At 30.2% G+C, this 20,735-nt stretch overlaps 2 protein-coding genes across 2 annotated transcripts in view; one reads left to right on the forward strand and one right to left on the reverse strand.

The window, feature by feature from the left end:
* Window positions 1-20,735, forward strand: part of LOC113394025 (DNA-directed RNA polymerase III subunit RPC8) — a 225,939-nt gene that overhangs the window by 73,289 nt on the left and 131,915 nt on the right. The window lies entirely within an intron of this gene.
* Fife (fife) overlaps window positions 1-20,735 on the reverse strand; it is a 122,932-nt gene that overhangs the window by 27,249 nt on the left and 74,948 nt on the right. The window contains exon 2 of the mRNA XM_064217303.1: window positions 17,474-17,691. Coding sequence (XP_064073373.1) covers window positions 17,474-17,509 — 36 coding nt within the window. The 5' untranslated portion in view covers window positions 17,510-17,691. The remainder of the gene's footprint in view (window positions 1-17,473; window positions 17,692-20,735) is intronic.

A 20,735-nucleotide genomic window follows, 5' to 3' on the forward strand; every position in this document is an offset into this window, starting at 1 on the left:
ACATAAGTCGTAAAAAAGTATCAAAACCAAGCGCTGAGGATTTTTATTTGATTTTAGACATAGACGATTTTCAAATAATGTTTGTATACAAATCGCATAACACGTTGATACTCTATTACCACGGCAGTAAATGTAAAACACAACAAAAGCGCTAAATACATTATATTGTAAAATATATACCAAAAAAATAAGCTTAGAACTGAATTCAAAGGAATGAGAAAGAACATTACAATATTACATAAAAGTCCTTATTGACAGGCACGTTCGTGTTATAAAGTAAAAATGTTTATAGTGGGGCTAAGCAGAACGTATATCCGCTGAGCCTCTCATCTATGTGGCTACGGGGCCGAACGTATAATTTGATCGCATTCGGAGCACATACTATATATTGATCGAGATCTTAATCGACAAGATATTACGATGACAATCATAAAACCTTATATTTCTCTTAAATTGGAATTACATATCGGTCTAATTATTGTATAATGCTATATATACTAGCAGACCCGGCCACGCGTTGCTGTGATTATCTTGTATTTCGTTCAATTATTAGGGTATTAGGTATTAAGGAAGTGATTGGTAAAGAATAATGAAAAGTTCAAATTAAATTTCAACGGATAGAAAATGTTTAATTTTTATTAATTTATTTATTTATTTTATTTTATTTGGTTCTCCAAGAATGTGTGCACTGATTAAAATAATATAATAAAACAAAAGTAAAATTATATTTGAAGTGTCACAATTACTTAAAGAAGAACACAGCATGCAATATTGTACAAAATATATTACAAGAAAATGTATTTATCTATATAAATATATTTCGTCTCAAAGATAGCCGATGCTGTGAATTATTGTTCACAGGTTCATTGTCCTTTTTTATCATCACAGTGGGCTTCGTCGGTCTCCGAACAATAAATAAATCCGTTTTTATTTCAACCGTTCTTTGTTTAAGGCAGACAATTAAATATCAACAAGTCCACCGGTAGCGAGTATTCCCTTTTGTCTTTTTCCAGCCATCAATGTTCCAAAACTTTGCTAGCTACCTCTTCCCATGGTTATGTCCAAGAATAATCTGACACTCGAAGAAATCAATTAAACTAGTACCACCTTTTCCTAAATTTACTTGCGAACTGTCAACGTTTTACAAATATGTTTCTTCGCTATATCATTAATATTTAACGATATTGTACGCTTGTATGTATGATGTTATAATATGTTCTTATTTATATTTCTATTTTTCAGCATTTAATATATTTTTGTGTTAAAAAAATATTATATTATAATAGTTTTTTTTTGTATTGTTTGAATTTAGAATAAATCTAGTATTTATCAAATGAATCACTAAAACAATATAAAATCACGATAATGATGTGTTAGTTGTCTCATTGTCCAACTTACGCTAACTGTTTTTGGGCTAAATGTGTAAAAATAATGTTATATTATAAACCACAGCAGGCGGTATACTGTATTGCATTCAGGAGTTCAGTTCAGAAATGAAACATTCTATCACGAAGATGTTTGTTATTTTTTAAACCACAAATGTATTTAATAATATTTCTATATTAAAAAACTCATTGGAATATGCATATTACTTTAAAATTAGTTACTAATCAATTTTTTTTTTGTTTTTACGGTAACATATTATTACTTTTTTTAATGTCACTGTAACAATATTTTCTTATATATTATTGTCAACGTGGCACTAAATACTCATGGAATATGAATATAAATATACTTTCTTCTGTTATCCCTAAACGTACTTTGACTAAAATGCTAATGGCTCTTATAAATAGCGAAAATAACCAAAAACGGAACTTAAGCAATGAGTTAAGCTCCGAAATTTCTTCATTGAAATAAAGCCTTGAATTTTAATCATACCGCTGTTTAAAAAAGATAGAATTTAATGTAAGTAAACACGCTATATATTTCTGTTTCGCAGCTCTACCCATCCATTACTCTGAGCAAGATTATCTTTATTGTCCTGAAGACTATAAAATTTAAACCTCAGTAGTTCTACGATAGAATTGACTTCACGAAATATTCCGAAAAGCTAAATTAAGCCAACCGTTCATTATTTTGAAATTAAAATTCATCAGTATTATTTACCTTGGTTATTAAATGCCTAAATTTTATGTTTTTATTAAAAATGAGATTTGGGATATTATTTTTAGAATTAAATGTATTATTTCAGTAATTACAGCCTCAGAATTAATAAAATATACTATAATTAAGCATAAGATTTTATATAATATAATCCCTCATAGAATTAGAATAAATTATTCATATGTAGAATTTATCGTAAGGACAACTGGGTAAAATTCGTGTAATGTGCGCAAGCAAGCAAGCAAGCTAAGCAAGTTAAATAACTTGCCTTTTAAATTAATAAATCTGTAAAATTGCATAATAAAGTCTATGTATTACAATAGATTATTATATCTATACCAACCTTAAATATATATTGTAATTTCATTATTATTTTTTTTTATCAAAACTACAATTATTGACTAGAGTATTATCTGTGCCTTTATAGTATCTTTCGTTTATTTCGATTGACATTAAGTAGTTTTTCCATCTTTATGTTTCATTTATTTCCAGTTTTTTATTAAACGTCTAAATTAATAGAATATATTAAGTTAAATACCGTAGAAAACATACGATAAGTTTATTTTTACATTCATATGGACTTTGAGCAAACCTTTTGATTTTATTTGATTAACACACAAAACAGGTAACGACAAAACGACAAAATCAGAATACGAAAATACATCAATATAAATTTAGAGGGACTAAATTTATATTGAAGTAGTGGAAGCTTGTTTTTTCATCGAATTTGTGTTGCTATTTAAAAAAATGAGGCATTAACTATGAAAAAAGTTAGTTATACAGTTTAATTAGATTAAAATTTAATTGGGTTGTCACCCACGTACATTTTCGTTTTATGCGATATGTAAGCTGTTATATGTAATCACATAGAATATAATCTCTCACTGAGCCGTAGCCATTTCATTAAAATTTATTCAGCGGTTTTTAATTTGACACGTGTACAGCAGATGGCGAAAAATAAATTGTGGTTTTAACAAAATAGTTTTAAAACATTTCATATACCAAATCAGATTAATAAGTTCGTTTTCCAATATATATATAGATTAATCTTCAATAGCTTGGTCGTTTCATAACTTAATTTTTTTCTTGGAGTTATACATTACGCTGAAAGTACTGGTGAATCTGAAGTAGGTATTTGTTTTCACACTAATACTTTATAGTATTATACGTATTTATAGTAATTTTAAATGACAAAATAAAGGGTCAAGCTGAATGTGTAAAATGAGAGTGGAGAAAGTACATATTCTATACAACAAATATGAATTTATATCTGTTTGTATTTCCACCCATATTATAATATGATCTATAACAATTTTTTTTTATTTAATATATATAAATTTTTGCAAACCGACGCGACTGGGAAGAGATCAAGCGCAGGATCAACGGTTTACGTGACAACGTGTTTTCCGAGGCACGGGAGGTTAGTAGGTAGGTAGTAGGACTTACACTGATGTTTTGCGTATTTAAAATTATATATATTTTTTTAAACCTACAAATTTAATAATAAAGTAGATGCTTCTACTGTTATGAATTTTTTCGTTCCCGCTGAAAAACTAGTAACAAAGAGACACACACACACACAGCATGAAAAACTGTTACAACTTATTAAATATTTCTGTACGTGAAATCGAGTGCTGTTGTTAATATTTAGTTTTCGTCTATAATAAAATGGCTACACGGTTGGTTCAGAAACATGACGTATAAAACTTATATCTTTAATAACACTTGATGATGACCACCGTCTAGGCCAATAGGCTCTAGACCAATAGTAAGAAATATTAACCATTCCAAATATCGCCAATACGCCACCAACCTTGGAAGTTAAGATGTTATGTCCCTTGTACCTGTAGTTACATTGGGTCACTCATCCTTCAAACTGGAACACAACAATACTAAGTAATATTGTTGGCGGTAGAATATCTGATGAGCATCCTTAACTACCTATTACGCGCTGGTCCTTATTCACTTTAGTCGAAGTCTGTGCAGTGTGTAAGCTGCATAGAAAGAATCTGGCTGAATTTAACGACAACCTTACCGATACAAATCCTCTCTGGGAATACTTTTACTGATATTTGGTTCTCGCTATCATACAAGTTGTTGCGCCGTTTATATATTAATGAATGTAGTAATAAGTCTTCTGGTATAATAACAATAAATTGACATGGGTGATTCTTTTGGATCACTCGGCTAAAAAATAAGATAAATATACAAGTAAATGATTTTCATAGGAGGTGTCCGAGACCTTAATCTACCATTAGTGACCCACCCTGACTATGAACGGGTGCAATTCATTAATAAAGAAAATGATTTGATGTGAATATAATTTTAAAATTCTAAAGTTTTTGGAAATAATGTAGTTTTCGTCCAGTGAAAAAAATAAATTAGAATTGTATCAAAGAAACAAATTTGACTTTATATTATTAATAAATCGAAATATTTAAATTTAAATTTTGAAATTTGTAAAAATATGTAAAACATTCATTTAAAGTTCAAGATAAAAAACGATCTTACATGGGATCCTTAAGAAAGACTTTTCTGCGATATTGTAGTACTCAGGGTCTACTAAACATTTATATTCAACCTTCAAATTCTCAAAGTAAGCTCATCTTAGCATGTTTTTCATGAAGGTTAAAAGCGTAAATACGCTTTTACGACAACTGTGCAAAAAGTATGCCATTATCTTATGGATTTAAAATAAATCATGATAAATCTTAAGACATTTGTGCTGTGACCGGAAGTTTTATTGCCTCTTATCCTACTATTTATAATCATATATGTATGTATGTGAAAGTCTCTTTCACACAAAAAATACAGTATGGATTTTAATGAAACTACAATAATGTAGGTTATACATCAGAATAACACAAAGACTTTAAGCTATAAAGATATTGTGTAAAATGTCCAAAATATGTCAAATAAGTATGAAAAATTTGGAATGAACTTGAACTTCATGGAAGGTTACTTTTTTGCCTAATATCCGACAATTAACGAACCCGAAAACTAATTATTATTAAGACGTAAAATTTGTTTGTGTGTATGTAGCTACATACAAAAAAACTAAATTTCCGGAACGAATGATGCTATTCTAAATTTCTATTCACTGGTAAAAAAATATATTATGGCTCAGTGCTATAGGGATTTTACTTATGTCATATCCTATTATTTGTAACACAAATTGCACTTGTGCGAAGCTGGGCGGGTTAATAGTATGTGAATAGTTTCATTTAATCGAAAACAAGTCCCTACACTTATAGCGACACGGCAATGTATTGCAATAACGTAGGACACTGGCTCATGCATTTATACAATTATGTTATATAGTAAATATTTATTAAATGAAATATGAAGTATACTTTTCACAAAAGCCAATGACAAAATAAAAAATAAATTGCAAAGTAATAATTCAATTATTTTGAAAGAGACTAAGATAAGCAAATGATATATTAATTATATGTAAATTCTACAGTATATCTAAATATGTAGGTAATTAAAATGTTCTTGCATCTTTTAATTTTCAAAATAATGTAATAGTTAAATATCATATGAATTCAAATTATACTTATTTATGAAAGATTTTTAAGGGCAGGTGTCTAAAGTCAAATAATGTGAACCTATTCAATACAAAAGAGGTTTAATTCGTTGTGATTTTACTCTTTTACGATTAAATTACCCTTTAACATCGAAATGGCTGGCCTAAGGGGAGTTGACAGGTCTGGATTAACCGTACATTGATGAATTTGTTCAGTAAATTCAGGCGTTGATTAGACAACTCCGCATAAATTTACATTTCTGCTCTCGTTAAGAGCGCTTATTTACGCGCTGTTTTTCGGATTTTGTCAATTGATAAATAATAATAAAAAGTAAAGTAAACTGCTGGGTTAAAGCTTCCTCTTCTTTTTGAGGAGAAGGTTTGGATATAACTCCACCACGTTTTTCCAATAGTTTGGTTAGTAAATGTGACAGACTATCATCCGCCGCAGGTAGGTTTCCACAGTTTTTATTGCACCACGAAATCAATATTAAACACAAATAAAGCACATTAAAATTCTGTGGTCCTTGGCCGGGTTCGAACTCGGAATTATCGATTAAAGTTCACGTCATCTAAACAATAAGCTATCACGACTACAATAATATTATATTATAAAAATGAGAATGTATAATATAATAATAGTCGTATTATTAATTATTAATGTACAAATTAGTATTGTTTATTAAAACAACACTAATTTGTACATTAATAATTCATCATATACAGATTATTGAAACATTATAAACATGAGTACAACATATCTTTAATAATGATTATATGAATCACATTCTATGACTAAAGGTAAAAGTATAAAATCTTATATTATATTTTTTGGCTCAGAAAATTGGAATTATGATAGTAAGGAAGAAAAAAAGCGACCGGCAAATGGGCCACCTGATGTTAAGTGATCACCACCGCCCATAGACATTGGCGCTATTAGAAATATTAATCACCCCACCATACAACTTCACCAATGCGCCAACAACCTTGGGAACTGAGATCTTATGTCCATTGTGCCTGTAGTTACACTGGCGCACTCGTCCTTCAAACCGGAACTCAAAAATATCAAATATTGCTGCTTGGCGGCAGAATATCTGATGAGTAGATGGTACCAATCCAGATGGGCTTGCACAAAACCGACTACCACCGAGTATGCTTTCTACGTTCGCGCGTTTTATAATTTTCGTGGCTCTCAATTTGTCTTAAATATATTTATTTACTTATTTTTGAATGAAAACAAGTGTTTGTGGAAAACCCAGCTCGGATACAATACGCGTGCTCGACTGCATTACGTATTTGTACGTTTAATATTGTTATGGTAATGGCGTACGTATGAATGTACCGTTAATGTTTATTTGCAAATGTAAAGAAAATTACATTTTATGTCGTTTTTATACAGATTCTTTAGTGAATCTTTTATAATATGAATCAGTATATTTTTTTCTTCGTAGCTTTATGCAAATCAGTCTGGGTACCCAGCAATTAGTTCGTAGAGTAAACAATATAAAGTTTTGTTGTGTTCTAATTTGAAGGGTCAGTGAACCAGTATAATTAATGATGAGGTACCTACTTAGTTGGATTTGTACAAAGCTCCACCACCAAGTGAATGTATATTACTACATAACAAAAAAAAAAAAGAAAGTCTGTTGACAAACACAGGAAATAAAATTATGAACTCTTTTGTATTATATTAACTCATGTATGTGTAAAAAGTCTGAAAAAATCGTTATAACCAGTAACTCTATCTGATATATAAGACCATCATGCGAATGGAAGCCTAACTTTTATCTTTATGGTCTGTGGTTGATATGCATAGACAATTCATATACAAAGTACGTCTAGTTAGAATCATTCTTACTTTAACATAGAAACTTAAGACACTTAAGATTTGTAGTACAAGTTTATGGTATTACAGATCTTCCCGTTTCGTGATGCCATTAATTAAATAGATTTTATATATGACCTATACAATATTCTGTACTTGAGTCTTTATTTAATGACCCCGTTTTGCCATTGATCGTTATAGCCACCACACGAAATGACTCTTAGGACACTTTAATCGTATAGATGTGTACACTCGAACTATTTTAAGTGTTGAACTTCTCGCCGTCACTATGCCTTTTATATCCAACTCATCGAGATGCGTCATTGAGTATTGCTATTCAGTATTTCTGAAAGGTCAAAGTGAAAGAGTTATTGACGCTCGAGAAAACCTATAAACCTATAGGATACATTCGTTTTTAAAAAAAAATAAAACAGCTATATATATACTCAAAGAAAATTCCAAAACGTTAAGTAAGGATATTCGTATTTATATTTAAATGTATGCTTAACATAATAAATAAAGTTTATCCATGTAGCTTTTGCAAAATTTAAGAAATAATAAGAAAGACAAGAAGAAGAAGAAAGGCAATGGCGAATAGCCCAATTAATACCAGTTTTATAGAATGTGGAAATTTTTATGCAGATATTTAATTAATATTATAAGATATCCCTAGCAAAATAAAACTTATATCGAATCGTGCTGTAGTGTAATAACGTACAGTATTAAATATCCTTTTGTTAAAAATTATAATTAATATCATGAGTGCCTTGTTGGTCTCGACGTCTTGTGAAAACTTAGCAGATCATTGTCCAGCAGATCAAAATTGAACGTGAGTTCTGTTAGCATGCAGAAAAGTTGTACAGTTCCTGATAGTTTTTAGAAATAGTTCGACGTCTTAGGTGTAATGTCCGGGTCGAACCGGTAAAATGGTTTTCGGTTTATGAGTCAAGAATTTCTCAGTAGCAGCTCGAAGTTAGGAAGTTGGAAGTGTTAATAACCTCTGATGTCACAAACTGTCGTGGAATAGTGAGTGCACCTTTGGACACACACTCGAGCACTATATTATACCAGGCCAAAATTAATTCGCAATTAAAAATAAAACATGTAGTTCATTCAATGTTATGTCAATTATGATAAAGTATATTAAATGATGAATTATAAATCAATATTTCATTTCAATATGGGTCTCTTTATGAAAGAAGTCAAATAAAATAAAGGACCGAAGCTCAAGGTTTAATTAAATTTTATATAATGACCAAACCGTTATGTAAAGTTATTAACAGCAATTCAAAAGAGAATAATTATATCTTACTGTAAAATATATTGCTTTCAATATTACGACACGTTAAGAAACAATTTCATTCATTATATTTTTCACAAACTGCTTGAATCTTACTTAATCTTTTCTTTTATGTTTTACCATCTCGAAAATAATATAATGGCTCACACGACTTTTTTACCTTTTGTAAAAAGTACCTACTTATCTTCCGAAACAGATTAAAATTTTCGATGTAATTTTTTCCTTGCCTTATCTCGTATATGATTACCATACAAACACGTAGTAGAATATTAAAATGAATTTTATGTTCAATAGTATAAGATACATACATAACCGACGATATGTATTTTAATAATTCGAGCATCCATTGATTCTTAGTTTATCTTAGTTAATTTCGTGAATATACATAAATATCGTGCTTTCCTTGATAAAAAACGTAAGAAAAACCGGATCAGTTGCATGCATTATAATGGGGTAGCTTGACCACCACTTGCTATAGCCCGTCTGAGAGAGAGCTAAAATGAGACTAAATGGTAGCTGGTGTGCGATTCGATGATGGAGATATAGGGCAATCCCGGCACTCTTCTATTTTTGCTACAGTAAGTCGGTAAGAGACTCAGCTTCAGGGATTTTTGTTCGCTCTTGGCTTTTTTCTATTTTTAGGAGTGACTGTTGGACTTCTCAGATTCCGCTGAAAAGGCAGGGATGAGAGAATTTCTCCCTCCTGCGGCTATTCGTAGAAGAATGGTGGATGCCTTGTGTTAAGGTAACCTCATTAGCGGGGACGTGATCAAAGTCCGATTTATTGATTTGAATAGTCATTCGTCGAGGCTGTCGATGACGCAATAGGCGACAAATGAGCGTTTAGCACTTAGTCAGATTTGTAAATCTTTAATTAGATTTTGATCCGTATTACGAAAACTGGAAGTTAATTTACTTGACTTTACCGAGTAAGTCTTGTAACCTTGTCCTTTGTCCTTGTCTTGTAGCTTTTACCGATCGGTAAATAATTGCAATGATAGGATATACTATTTTGACCAAATTATGGAAATCATCCAAAAATACTTCTGTAAAAAACTTAACAAAAGTTGTTATACCACACAATCGATGTTTTTTCTTAGTCTGGACTTGTAACATAATGGCATGTAGTTATTTTGTAGCACATGTTATACACATGCAGTTTTTATGTATGCGATTATATTCAAATTTGAATTGAATCTAAAAATAATGAATTATTATAAAAATATATTCTATTGTTAATAATATCTGTAAAATAACGTGAGAGTGGTTTCACCAAGTCGAATAATGATTTTATTTTCACCTATAGCATTCAGGGGCAAGTAATGAGGTGTAACCATATCATCTTGTTTCAGTGCTAACAAGGACAGTACGTCAAGTTTCTTAAGGACCGGTACCATTCCTAAGTTGAATTGAAATTGACCAGAGGGCCTTCCGTAAAATTCTGCTATGATCTTTTCACACATTTAACCCCCATGTGCTGCTTATATTTATTTATTAATTTGCATTTCGTATGGTATGAATGCTACATTTTTTTGTCATAATTTGTAAAGAATTTAGACTAAAAATTAAAAACTTATCGTTGCTTTGTTTAAAAGAATAATCCATTTTATTTAAGGTAAAAAAAAAAACTTCTGCCTTAGAATTCGTCAAACAAACTTCGCGTTTGTATTATAAATTGCTTTGTTTGTCGTAAGAAATGTTAAATTAAATTTAAATTTTCATGATTATACTTCGTAAAATTTCCATTTGTTATAAGTCTGTCTTACTAAATTCGACCGAAATAATATATTATGATTAAAAAAAATTGGTCTAAAAAGCTTCAGTTATCATTTCTTTGTCTTTAGACCTTGAACTTTTGCCGATGCTGATTGGTAGAATATGACACAGAAGTTTCTCGATGTATTTTTTATTTACTTGTGTCTTTACAGCAAATAAAATCGAGACGATAAACCTCTATAGAACATCGATAACGGGCACCTGGCGATGTGAAACCTTGCGCTTAATTGAGTTCTAAATAGATTCTAAATGTAGATCTAAATGTAAATATTAGTAAGTCTTCGAGTATATAGATTTTTTATTTTTAACATTAAAAATAACACGAATACAACATCTATACTAATAAATGAATAGACTTTTTTTTTTTGTAAAACAAAATTGAGAAAACTATTAAACCAATATACCTACATTAATTTTATATATATATTATAATAATATTTCACCCGCTTTAAATTTAGACTAATGTCGTGACATGTTATTATTTGATTTAGGTCGCCGTAAAATTATAAACTATTGATCGATTGTGAACTGTAACATAATGCATTAATTTAAGGTATTATTTTCGGTAGTCATAATTTATCAGAAACCGAAAGATTATACGTTTAATTATCGAAATTTTTATTGTAAATTGTATCACCGTTCACATCGTTTGACAGCTAACAATCTCGCGAGGTAGATCTAACGGAATTAACAAAGTTTATGATATTTCGGTCAGGTTAGTGTTTATAATTTAACTTAAATTACGTACTTTGATAGATTATGATCTACCGAAAAATAATGCGTTAAATTGTAAGCAGTACATTACGGTTCACAATCTTTCGACAATTCACAATCCCGCGACATAGATTACAATCTAACGGTATTTACAATTCTACGGTGACATATATAACACAAGTTAAAAGAATAATTTCTTTTAAATTCAGTCAAGATTTCTTACAAAGTGTCAGCGATATTAAAGTACAAACGCAAAAGACATTTTTCTTATTTATTGTTCCGTACGAATTAAAGAAAATATGTTCTAAAATGCAGCACGAGGATGATTATTTATTACAGTAATGCTTTGAAGATATTTATTATAATTTTTGTGCAAACTACACTGCTTTGATGTTTTGGACGAATGCGAATGGTAAATATAAAAATAAAATGCTTAGCTGAATTTTTGTTTTAGACATCAAATTAACTGTTTGTAAATTTTTAGTAATATTGAAGCTTAGCTTTTAAAATAAAAATGGTAGCCATTTATTTATTGAGTAATTCATATGCTGAATTGCACACAAATAGATAAATCATCAAAGTACAGGATTAACAATAGCGTGCATAAATGGCATTATCGCTAATATCGATCTTTTCCTAGTATCCTTTGTGACAAAATGTTTGTATATTTGTGAGATTTTTTATTTGATATTGATAGGCTGACGAGTAAATAGGGCGGTAAGTGTCGTCGCAAATACGTCGTGTCCTTTGAACCTTTAGTTAATCTGGCTCACTCGCCCTTAAAACCGGAATGGACGGTACAATGGCTGACGAGTGGTGGTGATGCAGACCGGCTTGCAAGTCCTACCATCAAGTGATAAAAGTAAAAGGTTGTGCAGTTTAGATAATAAAGAAAAAATAAAAAAGAATATATTAAATGAGTTTTAAAAGAATAAGACTATATTTAATAATTAAGTATAAAATAAAAAGTAATTAATTTAGTTACTAGATAATAATCCATGACTTCCCATGAGTTCCATGACGTACCTAACTTCATAAAACTTTTCTAATAATAATCTAAACAATTTAGCCGTAAGCACGTTGTTCTACTTAAGCACCGCCGGCGCCGACGGTAAGTTTCACTTGACAAATGATTGAATATTTTTACAATCGGAGAGAATTGGCAATCTAACTATGAAATTTTTAATTTGTTCGAGTGTTCACGCTCCAGTCTATTTAATAAAGAAATTACATTTAAATTTTATTCCGTTTCTTTAATCAACATTTTTGTGTAAAATAAACTTTATCAAAATTTAGATACGACAGTCTGAATTTAATAATTTCAAAAGATTGAGCCCTTGAGATCTCAAACATTATGACAACAATATTGCTGCACGGACTGTTAAAAAATATCATAACAGTCTTTTTAAATAAAACACAATGTTTTTTCAAAGCTCCGTCAATTGTAAGAGTTTTTCTAAGTTTGTCGCGCCCGCCTTTTAGCACGTAGCAGATAGCTTTTCAAAAGTGCAGACTTTGTTTTAAATAATATTTTATACATATGGGTAACGATGCATCCTAGTCGCTTTTTATATAAATATTTAGTAATTTAGCAAATTAATGTTTTTTTAATCACAGTAAAATAAACTAAGTAGGTAATTTACTTAGATAAATTTGTTAATTAAATTCAAACCATCGTCTACGAATTTGTCTACGGACGTGCTACAAGTGTTTCTGATCACAGTTTTTGGTTATTTTGTGGTCCGACACATAGTTTGAAAGATGAAATATAAACTAAAATATTAAGAGCGAAATACGCCTTTATTTATTTGAGAATCTTTGGCGTGTGTAATTGTTATAAATATTTTACTATGTTTGCATGACATGTTATAGCCTTGTTAAATTATACTACCTTCAGTGACGTATATATTGGTCATAATATAGCTAATGAAACCATTCATAATTTATATTTTTGTCACGTATAGATAACTATCATAAATTTTATCAGTAGTTAGGGAGCTGGCAAGCAGACATTATTATCAGACAGAATTGTATTATTATACTATAACAAACACTAAGAGCAATACCACTATGGTACGTCTTTCAATTAGTAACATTTCCAATTTTATAAAAAAGGGGTTCGATATAATCGAACGTTGATATGGTAGATCCTACCGAAAACAAATAAATTCGATGCAACATGGCTCGAAATCTGTTGCGAAATTTATTTTACTATATTCAAAAACTACAATACAAAAGTTAAAGATAACTCTTGTCTATGCCTCCTTTTAAAAACTCTTTAATATTGCTCATAATTAATGAAGATCAAGGGGTCAAAAATCGTTACTAATAAAACAATAACATAAATCTTTATAAGACTATGGAATTTAATTTTAGTTATTTACTGAGATGAGATGATGAGATACGTATATGTAATTAAATTTTATCTTGTCCAACAAAATACCTATAAATAAATATAGTTTGTTGGTTTGTCTTTTTTACCGCAACAGCAACGGAGTGACCTATAAAAGGTAGGGATAGTTTATGGGCCGGAATTTGATAATTTGCTATGCAAGGCAAACAAACTTTAGAAACTAAACAACATTGTCGTCAAAGATAATTACCATGCTAAAATTACCGTCACATATTTATTTATTTAATTAAATGTAACAGAATTATATATACATAAGTATTATGAACATGTAGACATAACGTGAAGAAGAGATCGACGTTTCCACTCGGTGGAGCGTTAACGATCGCAGGAAGCGCTAGCAGCTAGCATGTTTCCTCGCAACCCGATAAGCGAACGTTGTAAATGTTTTTAAAACCACTAGTGTTCCGCTCTGACTTCGCGGCATTAAGATTATTTACGATTTCATACTTTAAAATTAATTTTATCTCATCAATTGTTCAATATTTGAATTAATATATGTATTTTGTCTAGGCGCTCTGTTTTACCGTAATATACTCGTAATTGTTCTTCAGGTATACCAAAAAGTATTTAAATGAATTGATATAATTATAGTTCTATTGTTACAATTACATTAATTATGTTTCTTTTAATTTCTGTATAAAAAAATAAATGAAACATAATTAATGAAATAAATACAGTCTGTCGTCAAAAATAAAAAATAAAAATATTCTTAACTTTATATCATTATAAAATAAAATTGAAGTAATTTTTTTAAGATATATCTATTTATATGAATAAAAACAGCAAATTTAAATGCTAATGAAAGCTTTGATATTCTTTACAAATTCAAAACTAGTGGAATGGCAAATGTCAACCAGGATTTAGAATGAATGAATCTCTTATTCTGTATTCAATTTACGTTTCATTTCATTTTATTACTCAGCCATCAATTAAAAAATATATTTTTATTGATTTTGTATTACGGATGTTATATTTTGCAATTATAATTAATTACTGAAGATACGATTTTAGTTCTTAAATGTTCTTATTCAAATAAGATACAAGTGCATCATTCAGAACATGAAAGGCAAATATGGTGACAATAACTAAAACAAGAGTCTGAATTCTTGACTTCCGTCTCTTCGCTGAAGAATTTAATATCTTCATTTCCATTTATGTTCTACAAATTGTCTTCGCTGAATTCGCTAACGTTAAACTTCTATACAAATAATAAAATAATAGCGAGCTCGTACTGAAGTCGTATTTACGTTACATACAATTTATAATAAAAATCATTAATAAGCGTGGTATATTTTATCAGGCAAATATTAACTAATCGACTAACAAATATGAATATCACGTCTAAATCAATAGACCAATTGTAGAGATAGTTGACACAGCGATATCCTGGAACCTGGATAAAAATGGCGTATAAATTAAGAGACGGGTAACAAAACATTGTATGATGTAGTCGCAGGAAACAGATCGTTCTTTATAAGATTAAATAAATGATGATGAATTATATTTTATTTTTTCACCCTTTTATAAAAGTATTTTTTTAACTTGCAATGTTTGTTTGTTTAGGTCAAATCTAGAAGGCTGAATTAGAACAAGCTGCATTATACTACGGAGTTGAGATTTTACATATAGGTAGTTTCAGTTCCGATGACATTGCATTTTCATATAAGCGCGATTTCTTCGCCATCTTGATTGGCTCCAGATGAAGTAACTTCTCAACAGTCAACGGCATATAAATCAAAAAATCAAGAACACATCTCACCGCTTTCTTATCAGTTAAGTGTATAGTATAATAGTCTCAACCAGAATGAAATAATCCCAATTAAATTTATATAAGGGAAAACATCCTTTAGGCTCGATAATTTTTATAAGACAAAAAGTGGAATCTTAATCCTCAATGATGATGCATACATACCTACATTATACGGCGTTATGTTAATGCGGAAAATCCACAAATAAAACAACAGCCGCGTTCGGGGATGAAGCGTCGAAAAAACGATATAAGTTTTTATCAGCCTCCGCATTACGTGCTTTGTGAACGATAAAACATTACATTAAAAGCAGTTCTGCCATCGGATGTATTTACATATATGTATGCTATTTACGAATATATTTACGAATGTGAGCAAGTTAATCATAAGGTGCTCTAATGATTAAACAAATTAAAAGATAAAAGGTGTCTGATATACTAATTGAAAATGTAAAAAGTGTTTATTAAAACTATTAAAACTTTTAATAATCATAATCTTGTGTGAATTTATGATTTATAATTACGAAATTAAGTTTCTAGTTAACTTTGTAATTAAAAATATTTTATTATCTTATTTGAAAAAGATAAAATACGAAATAGAGAGAAAAAATTACGAAAACCCTCTTTGATATCGAATTATATTCTTGTTGTTTTTCTTGATCTTTATAAAAATTAACGATGCATAAACTAGCTCGAATTTTCCCTCTTTAGAATCGGGGAAACGACGTCCTAATGAGGCGCGTTTTTACATTTCCTTTAAATATTTAATTCGAATTTGAAACTTCTTGTTTTTGGTTTGTTCTTCTCTTTATTTATAAAGAATGTAAAACAAAATGTTAACCGACAAACTAACAGTCCAATCAAGTAGCCACTCAAGAACAATATAACTATTTAGATATCCGAGATCGATTCTTTGCTTACAATTGCATTTAAATTGAGTAGTTACAGTAACTAAATGGTATTTCATGTTAATATATCGGAGCAAAATGTTCTGTATTAAGCAATTATTTTTACCTACCTAATCTACTTATTATCTCATTACCAAGGCTACGGAAAGGCTGGGATTCTCGTCATCTCTTCGATTTAACGCTATATTAAGATTATTACCTTACAGCCATTTTCCAGGCGAATAAAAGTTTAACAGCATAATGTCAAAAGTATATATAAAATAAGTATAGCTGAGAAATCTATATTTAGCATTGTTGCAATTTCATCAAGAATTTTTATATTGGTTGTTTTAGCAACAATATAAAAATATTATTTTAAAATCAGTATCGGTGTTAACTTTATTGTACTTTTGAACAATTTTTATTCATAAAATAGGTATGTACAAATAAAGCAAAACGTGGACTTTGTTTTAACTTCCAAATAAATAGTTGTTATTTAAAATATCAATCTCGGTATGTAGTTTAATGTATATATCGACCTTTTATAATGTACATAGATTGAAAAAAGTGCCCCTAAGTACTAGAATCAGAAAATGTTAAATTTATAAGCAGTTGTTTATTATAAAAAAGGCTAAATGGTATTTAATAACAACCCAATTATATAATAAGATAAAAAAATTACAACATATCCCGACTATTTGTAGTTACGTTTATAAAATCTTTCATATTATAAATGACTAATTAGTATAACTAGCATCGCATGTAGTTGAAAATTGTTGCCATAATTCCACCAGTTCTTTGGTCCTATTTATGGCACATCATCTTACAGATTATATAAATTTGATTCACAAAATTCAGAATATAGTCGTATATCACAGTAGATATATTCAAATATCGGTATATTGATAATGAACTCATCTTTAACATTGACCTAATTTCCAATCGAAAATTAAACATGATATATATCAAAATATTTTATCAAGCGTAAAATAACATATTTTTTTAATAAAATTATGTAGAATTAGTAAAATAAACAATTGCTTCAAATTCTTTTTCAAGTAGACATAGAGGGCAGTAGTAGAAAATTATATACGAATAATAGAGTTTTGCGAATAAAATAATAATAGAGCTACAAAATAAACAAAATGATTTTTAATATCTACCTATCATATAACTTACCTTCTTCATGAAGGACATAACGTTTGTGGGCAGCATGGTGGCGGTATAACGTTCACTTCCAGTCACATAATCACCCCAAAATATAGAAAAAAAACTTTATCACTTCACTTAATCGGGAATTAATACGATACCACTAAAACAGGACATTTTATTACACTTATTTTTGACACTTCACCATTCCGAAAACCTGAAACAAAGAGACATGTTAAAATTATTTACTTATGAATCATTCAATAAATCCTCATAAAGACACGCCTTGATTTGCTGAAATTAAATCTCTTACAATAGTCTCAGAAGACAGATATGTGCCGGTGAAACCGAGCGATCAATTTGTAAGGCGAGTCCCGGCCGCTCGGGCTGGGGTGCGGAGCGCGAATGAACAGAACCTACGCATTCAACAGGTCCTACTTTGTACAGTTCACAATATAATTTACTAACGAAAGCGGTATAAAGGTGAAATTATGCATATTACTTTTATTGTTGCTTGTTCTAACTTTGACCTAGAAGTGTGCCCTCCGGTATCCAGAATCACTAGTTAGATAAGACTAAAAATATTTTTTACGTCTACAAAACTACTTGTTACATGTATTTACTCCAAATAATTTTGCCATAAGTCTAAATATTCTTTTTCCTTCTTTTTTCTGTACGTAATTTTTTGGGATTTTTTGGGAATTGAAATAAATTTTGAGGTAAGAGTAAAACAATATCACAATTGATGTCAGTCAATGAAGTCAATCAAGAGAATCTGTGGTAGAAGTATAAATTCATATTGATCAACTGTTCTTCCGTTCAATTCGTAGACCTCACCTTTAACCTATACAAAGCTTAAAAATTGTAAAATAGGGACGATCAGATACGGGTTGGTTGCTTAATAAAGATAGATTAAATGTACATTTTTATAACTGGTTCTTTTGTACGATAAGATATCAAATTGCATGTCGCAAAAAGCTTTCTGAATAAAAGTAGCTCGTACTTTGATATCTTTATATTAATGTAAGATTTGATAGCTTCATACTGTGTATGTGAATGAAACAAAAAAATTAAACATGTAAGGATTATACATTTTTAAATGCTTTTTGATATCGCTTCATGTGATATGAAGTGACTGTATTTTTTTAAAAATTAAGTAAGGAGCAATTAAGTAACAGCCTATAAATGCCTTACTGCTGGGCTTACGACTCATCTTTTGAGGAAAAATTTTGTAGTTTACACCGTCTCGCGACTCCAATGCAGTTGGTGTACACACATGTGGCAGAACTTAATTAATCTGTAGATTGTTCGTGAGATGGTTTCCTCACAATGTTTTTATTAACTGATGAGAACGAGTTGAATTATAGTCATAAATATGAAATTCCCCTTGTACTTGGTCGTCTTTGTGTTTAAAAATGTGATTCTCATAACATACAAAGGAACAAACACAATCTTGTTACTCCTGTTACACGACTGCACAGAGTCAGTAACTCTTTTGTGGGGCAATGTATACGCTTCTACAACGGGATCCCAGAAAGCGTTCAAAATGCTTCTGTTGCCAAATTTAAAAAAATTGTTAAAGAACGCTTGTGTGCGAAAGGTTACTATACAATTAGTGAGTTTATGTTTGATAGCACACCTTGGGACTGAAACGATCGCCTCCTGGCTGTTTCTATTCATATACAATTATGTATGTACTTAATTTGACAAATAAAAAAGAAAGACCCGCTCAGTTTCTTACGCCGGTTCTTCTCAGGCCAGGGCGTTCCTTTTTCCGAACCGGTGGTAGTGTTTAATTTAACCATCAATAAGTAAGTGAGATGCTTCTATGTTGAATAAAGTTTTGAGTTTGAATTTTGAGTTTGAGTTTAATATACACATGTTCTAGTTACTTGGACATATAGGCTCTAAAAACATGTTATAATCGAATTGTTCTGTAAACTGTACACGATGTAGTGTTAGGACGACTCTTAATTCAATAAACAGACCATCAAATAGATTACGCTAAAACCTTTGGGAATAAATAAGAACATAGTACCACGCGTTATCTCATTTTTATACGGTAATTCATCATAGTCTTTCGTTTTTTTTTCGAGTAGAATTATTATTTTTGTAACAATATATATGAAAGTAAACATGTCGCTTGACATTTACTTGATACTCCCTCTTTATTATTTGGAGTCGCAGATACCTGATAAGAATTTAATGTAACTTGTCTTTGCTAGTAAAGCAGGTAGGTTTTTTTAATGTAGGTAAGTACTTTTTACACATAAATGAAATAAAATATAAATATAAAATAATTATGACATGAAATGAAATGAAAGTTTGTTTGTATTCTTTGAATTAAAGTTCATCCGACTGAGTTGAACTTTTTTACTTTTATTGTTCCTAGTATGGAGGTTTCTGGTTTAGTACTATCAACAAGTTGTATTGTATATTTTGAATCGCAATGTAGTGGTGGAATAGACTCCAAAGTTTTTCCTTAAATGGCGAGGAGGCTGGAAGGCTTAACCTATGGTTTATTATTCATTTATTATGTTCAAACTTTATTATTAATTTATATTGATTAGTAATACATCCTCATTTAAAAAATACAAAACAAACTGAGACATAGAGCGGTATATTTGGACAAAGTAGTTTTGAAAGTTCAATTTATGCGAACATAGCGAACATATCATACATCATCATATAAACCATATATCATAGATACCCGTAGTACTATTGAAAACATCACATAACAAATGTAGGTTACGCTATAATTGCTCACACTTTATAAAGACGTTTGAATTGAATGAGTGCGAGCGCTGGGAATAGGTTTCCCGACATCTATTTACTCGCTTATACCGTGAAGGCCGTAAGCCGTTTCCACAAACATAGCGAATTGAAAAGTCTCCGAATAAATCGCTAGCTTTAGATATGTCAGCTAAACTTGCGCAGGTAAATTCGCTTCGACGAATATCTCGGTAAAGTGTGTCATCCGAATTGATTCGCGTTCCTGTCCGGGGTGGGAGATGGCATCGTTTAATCAATAGCCTATTTCACCAGTCGATGCCTACAAGCAACTCACTATGGCAACAGGCTAATTGCTATGCATAGCCATTTAAGGAATTTTATATTCGTTTCGATATTTCCGGCGTGGAGAGCTTCGAGTACTTTCGATCCGCTCATTGCTTTGAGAAATGTTAATAGAAATTTAGCTTTTTATATCTTGAATTAAATTAAATAAAAACAAAATAAAAAATTCTATGGGCTTTGAGGATCTTAAACTGAATAGTTTGTATTAGTCACGAGT

The sequence above is a fragment of the Vanessa tameamea genome, chromosome 16 (assembly GCF_037043105.1).
Source record: "Vanessa tameamea isolate UH-Manoa-2023 chromosome 16, ilVanTame1 primary haplotype, whole genome shotgun sequence".
Classification (NCBI taxonomy): domain Eukaryota; kingdom Metazoa; phylum Arthropoda; class Insecta; order Lepidoptera; family Nymphalidae; genus Vanessa; species Vanessa tameamea.